General features: G+C 45.0%; 1 protein-coding gene across 1 annotated transcript in view; it reads right to left on the minus strand.

Annotated features, from left to right (window-relative positions):
• Positions 1-1154: 1154 nt before the first annotated feature.
• The window catches only part of LOC111977272 (dedicator of cytokinesis protein 3-like), a 77749-nt gene continuing 58178 nt past the window's right edge, over positions 1155-20725 (minus strand). The window contains exons 20-54 of the mRNA XM_070447825.1: positions 20536-20619; positions 20117-20217; positions 17814-17895; positions 16600-16770; positions 14679-14871; positions 14290-14417; positions 13585-13731; positions 13393-13491; positions 13199-13293; positions 12951-13026; positions 12446-12546; positions 12256-12314; positions 12003-12151; positions 11607-11692; positions 11205-11231; positions 10977-11072; positions 10805-10865; positions 10563-10656; positions 10317-10465; positions 9884-9970; positions 9026-9130; positions 8452-8593; positions 8190-8356; positions 7971-8057; positions 7169-7348; positions 6359-6442; positions 6121-6237; positions 5905-6026; positions 5659-5797; positions 5497-5578; positions 5221-5333; positions 4920-5004; positions 4657-4779; positions 4437-4519; positions 1155-4333 (exon numbers count right to left, since the gene is read on the minus strand). Coding sequence (XP_070303926.1) covers positions 3665-4333; positions 4437-4519; positions 4657-4779; positions 4920-5004; positions 5221-5333; positions 5497-5578; positions 5659-5797; positions 5905-6026; positions 6121-6237; positions 6359-6442; positions 7169-7348; positions 7971-8057; positions 8190-8356; positions 8452-8593; positions 9026-9130; positions 9884-9970; positions 10317-10465; positions 10563-10656; positions 10805-10865; positions 10977-11072; positions 11205-11231; positions 11607-11692; positions 12003-12151; positions 12256-12314; positions 12446-12546; positions 12951-13026; positions 13199-13293; positions 13393-13491; positions 13585-13731; positions 14290-14417; positions 14679-14871; positions 16600-16770; positions 17814-17895; positions 20117-20217; positions 20536-20619 — 4383 coding nt within the window. The 3' untranslated portion in view covers positions 1155-3664. The remainder of the gene's footprint in view (positions 4334-4436; positions 4520-4656; positions 4780-4919; positions 5005-5220; positions 5334-5496; positions 5579-5658; positions 5798-5904; positions 6027-6120; positions 6238-6358; positions 6443-7168; positions 7349-7970; positions 8058-8189; positions 8357-8451; positions 8594-9025; positions 9131-9883; positions 9971-10316; positions 10466-10562; positions 10657-10804; positions 10866-10976; positions 11073-11204; positions 11232-11606; positions 11693-12002; positions 12152-12255; positions 12315-12445; positions 12547-12950; positions 13027-13198; positions 13294-13392; positions 13492-13584; positions 13732-14289; positions 14418-14678; positions 14872-16599; positions 16771-17813; positions 17896-20116; positions 20218-20535; positions 20620-20725) is intronic.

Consider the following 20725-nt stretch of genomic DNA (forward strand, 5'->3'; position numbering starts at 1 on the left):
CACCTGTCTATATAAGGTCCCACAGTTGACAGTGCATGTCAGAGCAAAAACCAAGACATGAGGTCGAAGGAATTGTCCATAGAGCTCCGAGATAGAATTGTGTCGACTTACAGAATTGTGTCGACAAAACATTTCTGGAGCATTGAAGGTCCCCAAGAACACAGTGGCATCCATTATTCTTAAATGGAATACGTTTGGAACCCCCAAGACTCTTCCTAGAGCTGGCCGCCTGGCCAAACTGAGCAATCAGGGGAGAAGGGTCTTGGTCAGGGAGGTGACCAAGAACCCAATGGTCATTCTGACAGAGCTCTAGAGTTCCTCTGTGGAGGTGGAAGAACCTTCCAGAAGGACAACCATCTCTGCAGCACTCCACCAATCATGCCTTTATGGTAGAGCGACCAGATGGAAGCCACTCCTCAGTAAAAGGCACATGACAGCCCACTTGGAGTTTGCCAAAAGTCACCTAAAGGACTCTCAGACCATGAGAAACAAGATTCTCTGATCTAATGAAACCAAGATTGAACTCTTTGGCCTGAATACCAAGCGTCAAGTCTAGAGGAAATCTGGCACCATCCCTACGGTGAAGCATGGTGGTGGCAGCATCATGCTGTGGCTATGTTTTCAGCGGCAGGGACTGGGAGACTAGTCATGGTCGAGGCAGAGATGAACHGAGCAAAGTACAGAGAGATCCTTGACAAAAACCTGCTGCAGAGCGCTCAGGACCTCAGACTGGGGTGAAGGTTCACCTTCCAACAGGACAAGGACCCTAAGCACACAGCCAAGACAACGCACGAGTGGCTTTGGGACAAGTCTCTGAATGTCCTTGAGTGGCCCAGCCAGAATCCGTATTTTAACCCGATCGAAAATCTCTGAAAAGACCTGAAAATAGCTGTGCAGCAACGCTCCCCATCCAACCTCACAGAGCTTGAGAGGATCTGCAGAAAAGAATAGGAGAAACTACCACACTTGTACATTCATCATTTGCTACTGCTACTCTTATTTTACTCGTATTATTATCCGGATGCCTAGACACTTTACCCTGCCCTTGTGTATATATCTGCCTCTGTCAAATTCCATTCCCAGCCAAACATACTGCCAATCATTGTTGCTATTTTCCACAGAGCAGCAAGCAATGGAAATGACAGAGACGAGGATGATAAAAGATTGTCTTTAATGTTTGGCATTGTTAATGAATCCATACCACAGCAGTTATGGGAGTAGGCAAACCACTTTTACAACCAAACACTGTTTGATCATGCTAACACCATATGTACAAGAAAGCACATTGAAAAGTGTATAAAGTATTTATATTTGAAGACTTGAAGTCAACAATGCAGACAACCACAGTCTAATGGATTGGTCTTCTTTAAACATTGATTATAGATATTCATCAATTATATCCATTTCTGGAGTAGATGTATTTACACAAAACAACAATACACTTATTTTAGGGGAGTCTGCAATAATTCTCAAAAATATTTCACAATACCGCTGTATGTACAGTAATAGAATTTACATTGAACAATTCTATTGTACCTATATTTGATTGAGTATCACACCTCTCAACATCAGCTTGCCCCTACACCTGATATTCATCTTATTTAATCTATAGCTCTGCTGTTCCATACTAATTCCACTGCTAAACATACCCTGCATCCTTTCATGGTACTTCAGTGAAAAACGTCAACACTGATGAACCTGCATACAAAAATAGATGTTGTCTGATCAGTGGAGAACCTGATTTACAAGAACACAAAACCAAGCATTTACCTGCAGAAAACGACTGTGTGAAACAAAGAGCTGTCGTTGGAACAATGACCTCCACTTTCCAACCCACTGGGGTTACATCTCGTATAACTGTCTGTACCTTCATTCCCCAAGGAGATCAAACTCATGGTCCTGTCTGAGCTTCTCATACTCATCTTCTATACACAAACATGTCCATATTGCAGATCAGGGTGAAGAGGAGATGCAGGCAGAAAGTATTACTGTAGCACCACATCGTCAACCAAGGCAGGACAAAACAGATGTCACACGTTGATATTATCTGCTTTGTTCGGAGAGTGTTGAGAAAGTGACGAGAAAGGAGAGCTGTCATTTTCATGAGTGTCTCAGAACCAGTCAAGTGAGTTGTCTGAGCGAGAGATTGATACTGCAATTCAGTGCACTTAAGGCAGGTGGGCGGAGGGGGTTGCGCAGAGGGTGTGGGGGTGAGTAGAACAGGTAAGATGTACTGTAAATCAGACAGAAGCAATGTCATTGCCATCAGTCCGTTTACACACGGTCCATATTTAGTACTTGTTGGTTGACATTGGCCTGAAACATATAGAGGCAGAGAGAGGGTGTGATACTGGTTTTCTGAGTATAGTTAGTCCAATAGGTGATTGAGGTACTGTTAAGTCATTATTCTTCGTTATTCTTCGTTACTTCTCATCTTACTGCATCTTAGTCTCCATCACCATCTACTTTCAGGGATCAATCTAGTCCTATTGGATCCAGCTCAACCTGTGCAACTGAAATTGGAACTCACTGTTGTTCCAGCACCTGACAATTTTACCCCTTCCTTGTACTCCTCCCAAGGATTGATCAGATCTGTCAGTCAGAGAACACTCATGCTCCTCTCATGAGATATTTCTATCTGGCACACAAAAGATTAGAAGACTGGAATAGAGACATAACTTAAATATAAAAGCACTTGAACAGAAAATAAGACCTGCCACTTGTGTAATACAAATAGCACATCTTGTTTAAATACATTCACATTGGTTTTCCATACGTACCGTAAGGATGAATACTCCTAAACTGAGGTTTATATGTCCTTTGAGGTTTGGGTTGAGAAGAGCGACCCTGGTCAAATAACAGACTTGCTTTCAATGAGAACCAGGTATCAGAACAGAGTATTGGAGAATGCCATATGGTGAAGGACTAAACAGTGTTTTGTAAAAAAAGAGCATGGAAAGTGTACTTGAAAACCCCATACATACTGTAGCAAAGCTATGGAAATAATAGGTTAGATATATGTAGCATTGAAAGCAGAAAAGACAACATCACTTTACTAAGAATATAACTTTCTGTAGGTGCCTTTTGTTGTGGAAAAGGGGGGGGGGTCCTTTCAGAGTTTGTATCGTTTGATCATGTTGATCGAGATCGTCATGTTTCACAAAACGGCTGTATATTGTTCTCAAATGAAAATAAACTAAACATGCTCACATACTAGTTGTAGAAGAGTGTACAATCAATATTAATTTAAACAAAGTCATTATTATCGGTCACACTGTCCAACAGATAATATTTCCCTTATTAATTCCTATGAGGCTGCTTCCTCCATTCAGAATCAGACCGTCTGAATACAGTGAGAAGAGTGAGGGCGTATCTCAATAGTCTAAAGTGGATTCCTCTCCTTGTTTCCTCCCCTTTACCTGTACTGATATGAAAACATGGGATGGATGTAAGCATGAAAGAAATATAGTCAATGACTACAATGTATTTGCATGATTCCACAGCCCATGATCTTTCACATCAATGCAGCTGAAGGAAAGGAGACAGGGGGAGGGAGTCACTTCAGACTATTTAGATGCACCGAGGTGACTGAAATCTCCAAGAGGCCCAGCACTTTAGTACTATAATATAATAGACTATTAAGATGAAGCCAAAGATGGTCTCCTCATGGTGTCTCCTCGTGTTCCTCGCTGATGCACTGCTCCCATGCAGCCTTAGCTTGCTCCTCTCTGTGGCTGTGGGGAGAGTGGAAGATCCTCCGAGGCAGGGGGATGGGCTGGGGCAACAGAGAGCTCAGGTCCTCCTCAGGGATGCACCCCTCCCTCAGGTAGGGCTTGGGGGGCACAGCCGGGGGTTGGGGGCGTCGGTAAGGAATGCGGTGGGGGCCGTGGAGTGGTATCTGGTGGTGGGTGGGCCCGTGGGAGTGAGGGTGGGGGTGACCGTCAAGGCCGGCCGGTTGGGGGTGAGACTGGGGGTGGGAGTGACCGTCGAGGCCGGCTGTTTGGGGATGAGAGTGGGGGTGGGAGTGAGGGTGGAGGTGTGAGACAGGGTTGCGGTAGTGGAAGGGTCGGACCTGGTCGAGGGACTCTGCTTCTGGCCCGCTGCAGTGGATGTGGAGGTAAGGAGAGTCCAAGTACTCATCAGGGGTCCACAGGTGGCTGGGGACGGGCTCCATGGCATCATTTCGCACGGGGGGATCAGGGTACTGGCCCCCAAAGTTACTCTCACTCAGAGAGGAGACGCCACTGCTGGCACTGCCCGAGAGGGTGGAGTTACTGCCCCCCAGGGCTGACTGAGGACTGGTAGGGGAGCCTGGTATGGGGTGGAGAGGAGACTAGATAAAGAGAGAGAGGAAGATAAGAAATGAGTTGACATCTGTTGACCAAGTTAAGAGGATAGCATTATTTACTGCTGCAGTATGCATGACTGTCTTTAACCTTTCTGAGAGAGCGAATGGGCAGTGCTGGGGGTGGGTCACTGTTCTGGTGGTGGAACGCATCAAAGTGCATCAGGAAGTGACCTAGAGAGAGGAAGTAAAAACGTTCACATCAGATTAAACTTCCCATGTACTTTAGAAAACCTCCTATCTAGTGTACATGACAGCTAAGGGACTCTTACCCATAAAGAAGGTGTATATTATGACATGATTGTTCTTACCTGGTGGGAAGGACCTGGGCGGGACAGGGGGCATGATAACACCCCCTGTAGGTCCCTGGATGTAGGGCACTGTCTCCCTACCCTCCCCATCTAGACTCCAGCTGCTGGGGYCACTAGGGAACACTGGGGGAACACCAGAAAACCACATGTTCACTACAGAGCTAGGAAATCTTCCTACTGTATGTGTAGTTGTGTCCTACTTAGCTCAACACTAGAGAAAAGCATCATTAACCAATTTTACCACATACATTCAGTATACTTGCCTTTCTCTGGCAAGCCCATGTGAGGGTCAATGCATGGCTTACAGGGGCTCACTTGTTGGAGTAAGGCACGCTGCAGATTGTTGCTCTGCAAACCGAGAGACAACAGAGGCTAAAGGGTCAAGTAGAAGAACAAACCGTATGCTCTGTAGTCTCAGTACCAGTATATTTCTGCTTCGGGCCAATTTGCTGCTCCAATGCTTCAGTGAACTAACTGTCTTCTTCTCCTTAAATAACTAATGCAGCAATGTCGTCAGTCCATTTGGCAGCAGTAATTGAATGGTTTGGCCTGTAACGTCAGTACCTGTCCGTTGTCAGTCATGCTGTAGTACATGGTGTTGTTAGTTCTCTGGTGAGGGGGCAGCAGAATCATCACCTCCCGGTTGTTTTTGGTTTTATCCGGTAGGGACGGAGAGCCTGGGGGAGGGAGGGGAATAGGACGGGTCTGCTGTAGACTGTATGGACACCAGAGACCTACTGATAAACACTGGATATACACTGACTGACAGTTATAGTCACAACTGTGAATTAGCATGTTTCCTAAATAAAATACTTACTTTCTGGTGCAGGAGTCACTCACCTCTAGCGCTGGAAGGGGTGGAGTTGATTATCTGGGAGGAGGTGGAGCGAATGGAGCTCAGACTGGAGGAGGAGGGGCTTGGCTGGAAAAGAAAACATCTGTTCACACGTATTTCAAAATGTACAAAACTTGCGTGTGTGTATGCGTGCATGTTAAACCCACCTGCATGTGTGCCGTATCCTCAGGGGGCTCTCCCATCAGGCCATCTGTCAGGATGACCAAGTTTCCTCCCGCCTCGCTGGAGGTGTGAGAAGAGAGGGAGGAGGAGGACTGGCGGATAGAACCCTGCAGGTTCATAGGGCTAAAATAGAGGGAGAGAGAGAGAAAATCATGTTTTAAAAGGTGGTCACATTGAGATTACTGTAACATCTCTTTCTCAAGTGAAACCTGGTATAATGTGTTACTGACCTGTGTCTGTGTATCAGACGAACGCTCTCTGGGCTCATGTGGCTGTGAGTGGTCAGGATGCCTCTGGGAGAGTTGACCCCTGTGTAGGCCGCTGGCAACCCCTGTTGGGCCACATATAAAGACTGCTCTGAATATTTACACTGACTACACACACACGCATGCACGCACACACACACACACACACACACAAACAGAAGAGCATGTAGAACCACTTACCTGGTGTAAACCAGCCCTCATCATGTGGAACTGATCTATCAGCTTTTTGTGCAGAGGACGCATTTCTGGGTGCACCAACTTCTCGTGGACAGCCAGCCCCACTCCAAGGATGTGAACCTGTGACAATGAAACAACATGTAGGAAAGAGAGAACATATGGTTTATCTGTCCTCTATACCCATGTACACTGTATGGACCATTGACCAGTGGGCAGTGAGGAGCTAAGAGTTGCGTCTGACCTGTTCCTGCATCAGGTCATTTAGCTGAGCTATCCTCTCTGTGTCCTCTGGTTGACTGTTGATGTACTCCTTATCAAAGAATGCCTGTGGAGGAGGAACATGGGATATGAATGAGTTACAAGGCATACTCCAAGTCGATATTCACATAATAATAATAATAATAATAATAATAATATGCCCACAAATTGGGGAAACAAACATTCTTTCTTATTGGCCCCTATTGTAAAAGAGCCAACTTGGTCGTAGATTTTTTGTTGTACAGAAAGAACAAAACATGCCGAAAAGCTGCTGTGTTGTTCAATGTACATGAAGCCAGGTCAAAAATCTCGACCAATGGTTCGAATGCTCCCACATAGGGAAATAGAGCCTGCAAGAAGAGCCCTGTGGCTTCAAGCTATTCGGTGTGTGAAATGGAGGGACGCTGTGTCGAAGTAGACTACACGTAGCTGCGTGTGTGGAAAACATTTCATCACAAGTAAGACATTCAACTTGTTTAGTACAGTCCGTTTGGAACTCCACTCAGTCCACTAGCTGCAGTATGCTACAAATACTGCATCCAAAATAACACCTTTTTTTACTGCAGTAATTTTGCAGTGTAACTACAGTTAGAGTTCAGTATAACTGTACTTCAACTGCAGTACACTGCAGTTATTCTGCAATTACAGTATCCAAAATACTACAGTCGACTGCAGTAACTGGTTTCCCCACAGGCGGGCAGGGTCGCAACATTCTATCGAATACCAACTGGGTCTATAGCAGATAACACTGAATGTTCCCTCCATCCCTCCCTCCATCCTTCTCTGTCAGTACCTCCTGGTATCTGGCGATGCCCCCGTTGACTGCAGCGTCTATGACCCCGTTGAGCAGCATGCTGAGGGGGTTGATGTTGCCATGGTGCTGCCGGTGCTGGTACTGGCTGATCAGGGTCCGCAGCTCCTGGGTCTTATTCTCCACCACGTAGATGGCATTCTCCAGAGGGCTCACCTCCACCTGAACACACACACATAGATTTTAATCCATAATGACACTTACGAGAGAGAGACAAACACAAATGATGCACTCGCTTGCATCATCTCCCTAAGGAGTCTGATGTCACAGTTTGAGACGACAGTATGAGACGACAGCCTATGAGATGACAGCATGAAACGACAGTATGAGACGACAGAAGCCAATGAGACGTCAGTATGAGACGACAGTATGAGACGACAGTATGAGACGACAGTATGAGACGACAGAATGAGACGATAGTATGAGACGACAGTATGAGACGACAGTATGAGACGACAGTATGAGAAGACAGAATGAGATGACAGTATGAGAAGACAGAATGAGACGACAGTATGAGATGACATTTGAGATGACAGTATGAGACGATAGTATGAGATGACAGTTTGAGACGACAGTATGAGATGACGTTTGAGACGACAGTATGAGACAACAGTATAGAGATGACGTTTGAGATGACAATATGAGACGATAGTATGAGATGACAGTTTGAGACGACAGTTTGAAATGACAGTATGAGACAACAGTTTGAGATGACATCATGAGATGACAGCAAGAGATGACAATAGCCTATGAGACGACAGTATGAGATGACAGTGCTCCTCACCAGTTCTCTCCTCTCCACCTCAGCCCAGCGGGAGATTCCAGGGAGGGGACGAGACAGAATCAGGGTGGTTCTCTCAATCCACAGGCTCTGAAAACACACACATAAAACACTGAATCACCTTCTGTATAGTATATAGACAATATAATTACCTTCTATTGTCATTCATTCTATTTAGACCTACAAAGCAACAACTTGGACATAAAAGACACACACACATACTCTGAACTCATTCTCCCTGTCCTTGGGTCCCTTGTGGAAGGGTCTGTCGTAGTGAAAGCGAGTGACATTGTTGATGCGGTAGAAGCTCTTGATCCTCTCTGGGACGCGCTCCAGCTGAGGCACGTCAGTAATGTCTGACACTGGGGTCACCGCATAGATCTGCAGGTCTGAGGCCACGTGTTAAGGTAAACATAGCCAAATAGGCTGACAGTTGAGTTGACACACACACACACACACACAGATCATGGTTAGGTTAGGATACACTGAGCATCACTCTGTAGGAGGGCGTCATCTGGTTGGTTGGGGTGCTGCATGGCAATGGCCTGTGGGAATTCTCCCAGCATCCTTTGCTGGAAATCCTCAAGTCGTTCATAGTCATAACCCCGGCACACAAACTCCTTATTCTGGAGAGAAGAGTTGTCATCCAATTGATAGGTACGAAAAAATAGCAAATAGATAAAAGATCCTGCGTGTGTGCGTGCGTGCGTGCGTGCGTGCGTGCGTGCGTGCGTGCGCATGTTTTAACTATACTTGTGGGGATCAGATGTCCCTACAAAAACAAAAGTCCCCACAAGAATAGTAAACAAACAAAAATTGGACCAACGGGGGACATTTTGTTAGTCCACACAAGGTCAAATGTTATTCTAGGGGGTTTAGGGTTAAGGTTAGAATTATTGTTAGGGTTAGAATTAGGAGTAGGAGCTAGGGTTAGGTTTAGGGTTAAGGTTAGATTTTGGGGTTAAGGTTAGGGTTAGAGTTAGGGTATAGGAAAACCACAAGGTTAGTTAAACAAGACAATGTGCGTGCGTGCGCATGCGTGTGTGTGTTCATCTCACCCTGAGGAAAAAAGGAAACTTCCTGCCATAGAAGCCCATCCTGAAGAACTCTGGTTCAATCCTCTGCTGTTCTATGATGTTGTCATAGTACGCAGCTTCCATTTTCTATAAAGACAAAAATACTTGATTCAACCCTCAGAGAGCATCTTGATCTTTCTCAGCAACACACATCAACGAGGTTCCCTTGATGACAAAGTGGTCATAATGTTTTTGATATTTTGTCAGTGTATTGCAATGTAAATATATTTCCACAACGTGAGGACAATAAAGTATTTATATTATATTCCATTCCTTTCTATTTACTTTCCATCTTTGTGATGGTGAGTAGTGACTGGGGGATAAAGTAATGGCTCTGATGCACCTCTTTTTTTAAAGAGACAGGGAGAACACAGGGAGACAAGGGGAGAAAGAGAGCCGAGAGAGGCCAGAGAGAGAGCCAGAGAGAGCCAGACAGAGAGAGAGAGAGAGAGAGAGAGCCAGACAGAGAGAGAGAGAGAGAGAGAGAGAGAGACAGATAGAGAGAGAGCCAGACAGAGAGAGAGAGAGAGCCAGACAGAGAGAGAGAGAGAGAGAGAGACAGACAGAGAGAGAGAGAGAGAGAGAGCCAGACAGAGAGAGAGAGACAGAGAGCCAGACAGAGAGAGAGACAGAGAGCCAGACAGAGAGAGGGAGAGAGAGCCAGACAGACAGACAGAGAGAGAGAGAGAGAGCCAGACAGACAGAGAGCCAGAGAGAGAGAGAGAGAGAGAGAGACAGACAGACAGACAGACAGACAGACAGACAGACAGACAGACAGACAGACAGACAGACAGACAGACAGACAGGCAGACAGGCAGACAGGCAGACAGGCAGACTCACCCTTATCCAGCTCAGACTCTGGTAATCATATAAGGTTTCATACTGGAAAGCCAGTTCCCGACAGAGTGATATTCCATATTCCCAACACTGGAAAGTGACAGAGACAGAGCTCTCATATGGAATCTCTCATTATAGGTATACAATATCATGTCTATGGAATATCAATCTCAGGAGGTTTTGAAGGGAAATCATGACACATGCAGAAGTGCTTAGACTTGAGATTTTGACTTGAGATGTATATCCATTTGGGACTTTATCAAATAAAATGATGGTTTAATTTGGGCCAAATTCAAGGATCTCACATTTAAGTCCTACCTGAAGTGGCTAGACAAAGCCTTGCACTTCCTTGGTTGAATTACTTATTTTTACTTGTTTTAGCTTGACTTGGTTTAGCTTGACTTGACTTAGCGTGACTTGTTTTAGCTTGACTTGCCTTTCCCTTGTTGAAATAGTGGAGGACTTTGCGACTGAGGCCCTCCTTGCGTTGCCACTCGCTCTGTGTGGGGTAGTGGAGGAACTCTCTGAGGGGGCGGTCCTCCCAGTGCAGCAGCTCCCAGTACAGAAGCAGGGTGAACGCTGCCTCTGTTGGTGGGGAACACAAAGGTCATCACAATTCACCACACTGACTGTCACAGGGTTCCAATACTATACAGTGTGAGCAGGTTGACAAGTGTGTTACCTGTGTAGTCCTCTGCCTGCAGGTGCAGGTCACACAGCTTGTGGATGTAGCGGATGTACATCTCCTCCTTGTTCATCTCAGACTTGTAGAAATTCTGGGGAGGACAGGAAATGTTATCAGGAAGCAAGATTACTACAAGAACCAAGAACCAAAAACCAAAGTACATTTGCACTTGTCTCAACACATCTCTGGCATAACTGGTATATAAATTATAAGGTATAATAAATCATACGATGTCTCACCATGAGGTTGGAAGAGCCACCAATTTTCTTGTTCTCCATTTCATCTCCTTTCATACACTCCCTAAAAGTAGAGCAGGGTTTTAATGTCTCTCCAGTCTTTACAGTACATCCATGTATCAATAGTCAATGTTATGATATTAACATGTTGCTTGTAATGAGTAATCCAATCTACCTGTAATCTAGCAGCCGCTCCATCAGTCTCGTGACGGAGGTGACAAATGAGATGCCCGTCTCTCTCCACGTCTCCTGCTCAATTTTCTCAAGTAGGCTACAGACAAACAAGCTCTATGTTACACGTGCACATTATTATAAGGACAGTAAACCATAAATACTTATTTGTTTGAGGACCATGATAGTGGTAGAGCTAAAAGCTTGGGCTGTGGGGAAACTGATATCTTACCTGGGGTAAGGCCCAAACAACTGGGTCCTGAAAGACGCAGCAGAAAAAGACACAAGAAGTCAGCAGCATACAAAAGAACATTACAGACGTAGAATCACTCATTTGATCACTCTTTTGTTTCTGAGAATTTTCCTGTACAGAAGGAAATGCAAACTTTGTGTATTCAATGTTTAAAAAGGCTTCTAAATGTTGTAATTTTCACTTTGAAATGTCCGACTTGATTTGCCCTAACGAAAAAGTATCAACTCTTACAAAAAATGCCATTAATTATAATACACTGTTGCTGCAAGATAATTTTCCTGCTGTAGCAAACTGACTCAACTGAAGATCCTACATCTGTACTACAGCACACTGACTCAGGTAACATTGTGTATGAATACGACTGAGGTTGCTGGTGCTTACAGCAGACCAAAGAGCTCTCTGTGATTGCCATCCCCTTTCCCATCTGACACCATACTCTCCAGCTTGTCCATCAACTCTGCTTCCACCTACACACACACACACACACACACACACACACACACACACACACACACACACACACACACACACACACACACACACACACACACACACACACACACACACACACACACACACACACACACACACACACACACACACACACACACACAGAGAGCGAGAGGTTAGTGCATAAGGAACCAACCACCACACTTCTACAGTAGCACTAAAATCATAGATCCATAACATAGATATGGTATTGGGTTATAACATGAAGTTAAACAAGGCCTACAGAGGATGAGTGGTGGCACACAGCAGGGGACAGACAGCACTGACCAGTTTGAAGTTGCCGTTCTGCCTCTGCTCCCAGTCCATCATGTCATGGAAGATGGGAATCATGATATTCCGGACCTCGCTCTGAGGCACGAGCGTCACTCCCAGGAACGGACCCATCATTCCAGGGATAAAGTGGGGCTTATTCTCACCTGGAGCACACAGAGAGGGCACAACACAGATGTTATAGAAACACACGACATTACCCATGAAGGCTAGAATGACAACAAAGCATCTGAATGTCATTTTATCTCACCAAGCTTCTGCCACATGCTGAAGAGCTCATAGGCCATCATCACCCTCATGTCTCCATACCTACAGAGGAAGGAAGAGGGGGGGTAATGTAGAAAACGTAGAACTACTGACCACACACACAGATAAATACACACACACACACACACACACACACACACACACACAAACACACGTGATGGAGAGGTTCTTACTTGTCCAGGACTTTCTTCCTCTTGGCCTGTGTGAGGGGCTCCAGCTGCAGACTGGGCTGGTTGATGTACAGGACCGTCAGGCTGAAGAAAGAGTTCCACACCTGAGAGAGAACATGCACATCAGACACGTGTTCAAATTCCCTTTAACGGCATAGATCTATCTATCTGTTAATCTATCCATCTATCCATGTAGGCCTACATCTTAGCAGTGTTGTCACTTTATACATTTCACCATCAGGTTATGCATTTCCATAGTTTCTCTGCAGTCATAAATCCAGGTTGAACCAACTCAGACACATAAGACTGGAGACAGGTGCAACACAGAATGGCAGCATAATGTTGTTAGGAAACCATGGAGAGACAGAGTCCTTTGTGAACAGAGAAAGACATGGAGAGAACAGCAGGTTCAGGGTCGACTTCTCCGGGATATTTAAGGCTCTATTGTTTACTTGCTTACTGCTGTTGTTCAACATGACACTTCTCGTTTCTCTACTGAGGCACGCACCTTGAAGTCAAAATCCGCCTCAGAGAAGTTATTGTGTAACGCTGGGGACAGGTACTGTGTTGTCACCACAATGACACTGCAGAAGAAGTCACAGCAAAACGTTAGGATAAAAAAAGACGATGCAACGTCTACACAAACGTCCCGTGCTATCAGCGTAAGGACTTTCATCTCATAGCTGCATATTTTCCCTTATCTCCTATAGGAGGCCATATGAAGGCAGTGTTACAGCTAATGTGAGTCAGACTTACTGACTGGTCAGAAGCCTCATGACACTCCAGTCTCGGGGGAAGATGGTGAGCTTCATCAGGTTCCGGAACACACAGAAGATCTTCAACATGAACTCCTGGAAGTCAATGGAGGTAGTGAGTATTGTGTACATTATCATCTACATATTATAGCTCAGCCCCAGGTTCCTAAATCAGACTGAGACTGTAGCTCTCACCTTGAGTTCCTCTTTGCTGTGGAAGTTGTTGAGCAGGTGGTGGAAGTGGACCTCTGTCATCTGTCTAAGTAGAGACAGCAGAGTGGACACATACTCCCCCTGGACAGGCAGAAACACTTCCATATCAGTGAGGTTCCATGCATTACAAAACATTATCTTTTTCATGTAGTGTAGGAGAGGAGAGTCTCTGACCGTGATCTCAGCCGTGCACTGGGGACAGCGCTGCCCCCTAGCTGTCTCCAGAGACTGAGACTTGGACATGATGGACAACAGAGTCTGGAGCAGAACATCCAACAGGCTCTCCACCATCATCTCCACCTCCTCCTGAACAGAAGACTCCTAGGAAGAGGGGGAGAGAGAAACGATGGGGGAGAGGTGAGGAAATAGGAAGGAGAGAGTGGGAGGGGCAGAGAGAGAAATAGAGAGAAGGAGAGAAGAGGAGGAAAGAGAGAGAGAGATCGAGTGAGAAGGAATTGAATGAATAATTCATTAATTTGTATAAGCCGCTCGACAGACCAATTAAAATATTAATTCAGCACACAACGTAAAGTGGCCTACAAAATAATGTCTTGACAATAATGTCTGAACAATGACATGGTATTATAATTGCCTTAACCAGCCTTGGCAGTGTATAAAGTTTTACCAACTAGTCTGTCATCCCATCTTTAATTCCATTTGATACAAGAAATGTGAAAAGATTGTTTAGCTGGGATACTATAGATACAATACTGTAGGTGTTCTAGTAACCAGTTATGGTACCAGCTTTTGTTACAGAGAAGTAGCCCCTAACCACTGATACAGGGTCAGACATAATTTCATCCCCCTAATGATGAGGATTAGGACAACTTCAACTCCAATCTCTTCTACTGCAGTAGATTCAGTGGTGATGTGATGTACCATAGCGCTGGTATTGATGATGGAGAAGATGCTAGTAAGGATTCCTGAGCAGATCAGCAGCTCCCTCTGCTGGCGCAGGTGCAGGTGGATGTGATGCAGGACCACCGGCAGCAAAATACTACGAGACTCTGAGAGGGGGAGAGAGAGGAAGAGGGGAAGAGAATGGGAGGAGTATGGAGAGAGAGGGAGAGGGGGAAAGGGGGAGAGAGTGAAGGATCAATTGTAGAAAGATTTTAACCAGCTTTAGCCTTTGCCTTTTAGATTCTTTGTCCTGACAAAGAACCAGTTACAGGTAAAACAATCTATTACATTCCCACTTTAGGAGCATCTAACAGTGTTCACAGTTTCATTTGGTGTTAGTAAAGTTGTCCTGTAGTCTTCAGTCTTACCAGGGAAGAAGAAGAGCCTGCTCTCGACGGTGCGGGCGATAGACTGCAGTTTGACCACGTCCATAGACTGACCGATGTCCACCGTACTGGGCATGCTCCCCAGGGTGCCCCGGACATACTCAGCCACCTCCTGCACTGTGAACATCTGCAGCAGCTCGTCAAAGATGTCTGGGAAACTGTTCAATAACGCCGCCTGACAGGGTCAAGGAGAAGAGACAAGAAGGGAGGGAGAGAAAAGGAGAACAGACAGACAGACAGAGGGAGACAGAGAGGCAAAGAGAGAAGGGCAGAGAGACAGGGAGAAGCAGGTCTAGATCATTTGTATTCCTCCATTCTATAAATGACACTATGCCATAAGGGAGTTATAGGACTATAACATCCAAACAGGGATACATACGTCTTAAATGGACCATAAGAAGAACGTAAGCCAAAACAGGGCAGGGTAACAAATATCTTATCGAGGGAGGTTGACAGCTGACAGAGAGCAACTGCTAACTGAGATGAGAGAGACCTGGAGCATGTCTACCATAGAAAAGCATGCAGTTGATCACAACAGTAAAAATAGGGATCAGAACAAAAATAAAATTATACAAAGTATATCGGCGGAGGCTGGTGGGAGAAGCTGTAGGAGGACAGGCTCATTGTAATGGCTGAAATGGAATTGATGGAACGGAGTCAAACATGTGGTTTCCATATGTTTGATACCGTTCCATTTATTCAATTCCAGCCATTACAATGAGCCTGTCCTCCTATATCTCCTCCCACCAGCCTCCACTGAATTATATATGCATTAAAGGTCGACTTTGGGCAAAAATTCAAAAATAACAGCTTTAAACTGTATAACTGATCAATGCACCATTATACCAGGTAATTTAATGCTTTAAAAAAAAGAGTAATAAGATATTTGGCTACAGAAGTGCCATGTATTATCGATCTCTACAGCTTCTGTTCAAAAACAAATCCTGTGAAATGACATCAACACATACTGGAGGAGTTACTGGCTAGCTACAGTGGCTAGGGTAGATAATGAACTAGCTATGTTGATCATAGCATAGGCAAAGGCACACCACATTTCTGTTTGAAAATTGAGAAAGAGGGGCCTCCCGAGTGGCTCAGCGGTCTAAGGCACTGCATCGAGGTGCTTGACCTCGGTTCGATCCCAGGCTGTGTCACAATCGGCCGTGTCCAGGAGTCCCATAGGGCGGAGCACAATTGGCCCAGCGTCATCCGTGTTAGGGGAGGGTTTGGCCGGAGGGGTTTTACTTGGCTCTTCGCGCTCTAGCGACTCGATTTGGCCTGGCTGGGCGCCTGCAGGCTGATTTCGGTTGTCAGTTGAATGGTGTTTCCGCCGACAAATTGGTGCGGCTGGCTTCCGGGTTAAGCGGGTGGGTGTTAAGAAGAAGCGCTGTTAGGTGGGTCATGTTTCGGCCGACTGATGACTTGACCTTTGCTTCTCCCAAGCACGTTAGGGAGTTGCAGCGATGAGACAAGATCGTAATTGGATATCACAAGAAGGGGATTTTTTTTAATTTTTACAAAATACAATTAAAATATAAAAAATACAATTGGAGAAAGAGGTGGACCGTTTTTCATTCCCAGATTTAACCTTTAAGGTGCTTTACAGGAAAGCAACAGAAAGAAATGAAACAATACATGAAAATAATGACAAATTAGTGATAAATGAAAGAAAGAAATAAAACAACAGAAAGAAATGAAACAATACATTAAATTAATGACAAATTAGTAATAAATGAATCAATTGAATCAAAGCTAAATTACCACAAAGACAGAACAAAGGAGCCGATAAGCTCATAATAGTCCAGTCAAAATGCACTGATCTGTCTATGTAGAATATGAGGGCATCTCGGCCTTCGGGGATAAAGACAAGCTAGAGACAGACCGGAAGTGCTGATGTTCTGACCTGTGTGAAGACGAGGGTCTCTGAGCTGCGGCTGTCCAGACTCAACACAAAGCGGATGGACTGGAAGAGCTCCTGGATGCTGGCCCTGAACAGCTCCTCCTCCATACCACAGGTCGCTCGCGAGTACAGGATCCGAGACTGGACGATAAACTTCAACAGGTACTCCAGAGCCTGCAGGGTGGACAGAGGACGAAACAGGATACAATTACCTGTAAAATACAAGTATCTTTATATTATCTGTAGTGTGGTGGTTTGAGTTGGGTTGTGTTCCTTTCTTTAGGCCTTGTAATACAATATACCTTTACATGACCACTACAGCATCAAAGAGGAAACCTTGGTATCATAATTAATGTCAGTATTCTGCAATGCAAACATATCAATACATATTGATGATTCCCTGTCATAAGATATATCTAGTCTTCATCCATCTGGAAACCTCCCCTGATCTACAGTGGCTTTAGATTATACTGTCTATTTTGACATTCATGTCATATTTCCTTTCATCTATAGGTGTGAGGTCTAAACGTTCCATGTTTGGTAAAGAAATACATGTTGGGAGTGTCTAACAGTGTGTGGGTTCACTCTGTTTGTCCAGACCTCCTCTCATGTCCTGATGTGATGTGAGCTTTACCCTCATGACCTCCTGGATGTGGTCCTGTCCGACCACCTTCGATGTGATGTGAGCCTTACCCTCATGACCTCCTGGATGTGGTCCTGTCTGACAACCTTCGATGTGATGTGAGCCTTACCCTCATGACCTCCTGGATGTGGTCCTGTCTGACAACCTCAGATGAGATGTGATGTGAGCCTTACCATCATGGCCTCCTGGATGTGGTCCTGTCTGACAACAGATGTGATGTGAGCCTTACCCTCATGGCCTCCTGGATGTGGTCCTGTCTGACAACAGATGTTATGTGAGCCTTACCATCATGGCCTCCTGGATGTGATCCTGTCTGACAACCTCAGATGTGATGTGAGCCTTACCAGCATGACCTCCTGGATGTGACTGTTCTGCAACAGATGTGATGTGAGCCTTAACCTCATGGCTCTTGGATGTGATCCTGTCTGACAACCTCAGGTGTGATGTGAGCCTTACAAGTCGGATGGCCTCCTGGATGTGATCCTGTCTGACAACCTCAGATGTGATGTGAGCCTTACCAGCATGACCTCCTGGATGTGATCCTGTCTGACAACAGATGTGATGTGAGCCTTACCCTCATGGCCTCCTGTATGTGATCCTGTCTGACAACCTCAGCAGAGCGGTCCATGTACCACTTCAGACAGCGAATCAGCTCTCTACAAGAACACAGAGTAAAGAGTGTTAAAGATGGGGTATTCCATGGCCATATAAGACAAAGAAAATGTACACTGGTGTCATAGTCAGGTCCAACATTATTGGCACCCTTGATAAAGATATTATTATATATTATGTGTAGTGTGGTGGTTTGAGTTTGGTTGTGTGCTTTCTTTAGGCCTTACAATATCCCTTTACATGACCATTACAGTATCAAAGAGCAAACCTCTGTATCATAATTCATGTCAGTATTCTGCAATGCAAACATATCAATACATATTGATGACTCTCTGTCATAAGATATCTCTACTCTTCCTCCACCTGGAAACCTCCTCTGATCCACTGTGACTTTAGATTATAATGTCTAAAGTTTTCTGAGTTGGAGAACACGTTGGGAGGGATCTTAGACCCTCCCTCCATACAGAATCCTTCCAGATCCTTGATTTCCTCCGGCTGCCTTCTTCAATTTAAACTGCAGGTTTTCAAGGGGTTTCAAGTCCGGAGACTGAGATGGCCATTGTAAATGTTATTTTTCCGGCCAATGAACCATTTCTTTGTGGATTTTGATGTGTGCTTGGGGTTATTGTCTTGCTGGAAGATCCAATTGCGGCCAAGTTTTAGCCTCCTGGCAGAGGCAATCAGGTTTTTGTCCTGGTACAGAGTAAAGTTCATGACCTTAAAAAGCAAAATAGCCCCATAACATCAAAGATCCAACACCATATTTTACAGTAGGTATGGGGTTGTTTTCTGCTCATGTATTCTCATGTTGACGCCAAACCCACCACTGGTGAGCATGGGCAAAGAGCTCTATTTTCATATCATCTGACCGTAGCACGCACCGCTTCCAATCCAAGTGCCAATACCTTTTAGCAAACTCCAGGCATTTATATTTGTTGGATGACACTGGGAACACACTGGTTGAATCAATGTTGTTTCCACGTCATTTTAATGAAATTGCGTTGAACCAATGTGGAATAGACATTGAATTGACGTCTGTGCCCTGTGGGGGGGGGGGTTAAGGCATCGAAATGAGAACGCATGAGCAGAAAACAACCCCATACGTACTGTAAAATATGGTGTTGGATATTTGATGTTATTGGGCTCTTTTGTTTCCACTGGCCCTGGGGCCCTTATTAAAGGGATACTTCAGGATTTTGGCAATGCCCTTTGTCTACATGCTAGGAACATGCTAGGAGATATCAGCCTGTACCAGGACATTTTAGCCAAAAACCTGGACCTGAAGGTCCCCAAGAACACAGTGGCCTCCATCATTTTTAAGTGGAAGAAGTTTGGAACCACCAAGACTCTCCCTAGAGCTGGCTGCCCGGCCAAACTGAGCAATCGGGGGAGAAGGACCTTGGTCAGGGATGTGACCAAGAACCCGATGGTCACTCTGACATGGCTCCAGAGTTCCTCTGTGGAGATGGGAGAAGCTTCCAGAAGGACAACCATCTCTGCAGCACCACCAATTAGGCCTTTATGGTAGAATGGCCAGATGGAAGCCACTTCTTAGTAAAAGGCACATGACAGCCCGCTTGGAGTTTGCCAAAAGGCACCTAAAGACTCTCAGACCATGAGAAACAAGATTCTCTGGTCTGACAATGACATTCAGCACACAGCCAAGACAATGCAGGAGTGGCTTCGGTACAAGTCTCTGAATGTCCTTGAGTGGCTCAGCCAGAGCCTGGACTTGAACCTGATCGAACATCTCTGGAGAGACCTGAAAATAGCTGTGCAGCGACACTCCACATCCAACCTGACAGAGCTTGAGAGGATCTGCAGAGTGGAATGGGAGAAACTCCCCAAATACAGGTATGCCAAGCTTGTAGTGTCATACCCAAGACGACTCGAGGCTGTAATCGCTGCGAAAGGAGCTTCACAAAGTACTGAGTAAAGGGTCTGTCAACAGACCGAATACTTAATTAAGTAAATGTGATATTTTTTTTAAACATTTTTTTGTAAATGTGCAAAAATGTTTAAAAAAWWTTTTTTTTGCTTTGTCATTATGGGGTATTGTGTGTAGACTGATGAGAAAACAAACAATTTACTCCATTTTAGAATAAGGCTGCAACGTAACAAAATGTGGAAAAAGTCAAGGGGGTCTGAATACTTTCCTAATGCACTATAGCTCAGTATATTAATTATTTATTTTATACAGTCTTATTTGTTCGTCTTTATCAAGGGTGCCAATAATTTTGGACCTGACCGTAAGTGGTACATTACTTGTAGGCCAGAGCTCCTGCAAAGTGGTTCTGTATGTATGCCTCCATAACAGGCCGGAAGTGGTAGAAACGACTGTCCCTGAGCAGGTTGATGATAAACACCTGAGTGCACAAAGACAGACAGACATAAGATAGGGTTTAAACATAAGATAGGGTTTAAACATAAGATAGGGTTTAAACATAAGATAGGGTTTAAACATAAGATAGGGTTTAAACATAAGATAGGGTTTAAACATAAGATAGGGTTTAAACATACTGGAGAAAATGTGAGTATGCTGCAGCCACACCACATGCAGTCATGCATGCATTCACGCATGTGTGCACACTCTCACACATGTGAGTCACACACATACATAAACACACACACACACACGACATTCCATTACATTGAATGAGGTTGGTCTCTCCATCTTGACATACCAGTGACTGGAAAACCAGTGGTCCGTATTTATCTGTGTTGTCATCCAGGAGACAAAATAGTGTATCCAGGACATCTCGTAGGAACTGCAGGGGAGAAGAGCCAGCTCAATCATTAAACCAGGGGTCAGACTCATTCCATGGAGGCCCTAGTGTCCACAGGTTTCTGTTTCTTCCTCTCAATTAAGACCTA

Source organism: Salvelinus sp. IW2-2015, linkage group LG17, assembly GCF_002910315.2.
Source record: "Salvelinus sp. IW2-2015 linkage group LG17, ASM291031v2, whole genome shotgun sequence".
Lineage (NCBI taxonomy): Eukaryota > Metazoa > Chordata > Actinopteri > Salmoniformes > Salmonidae > Salvelinus > Salvelinus sp. IW2-2015.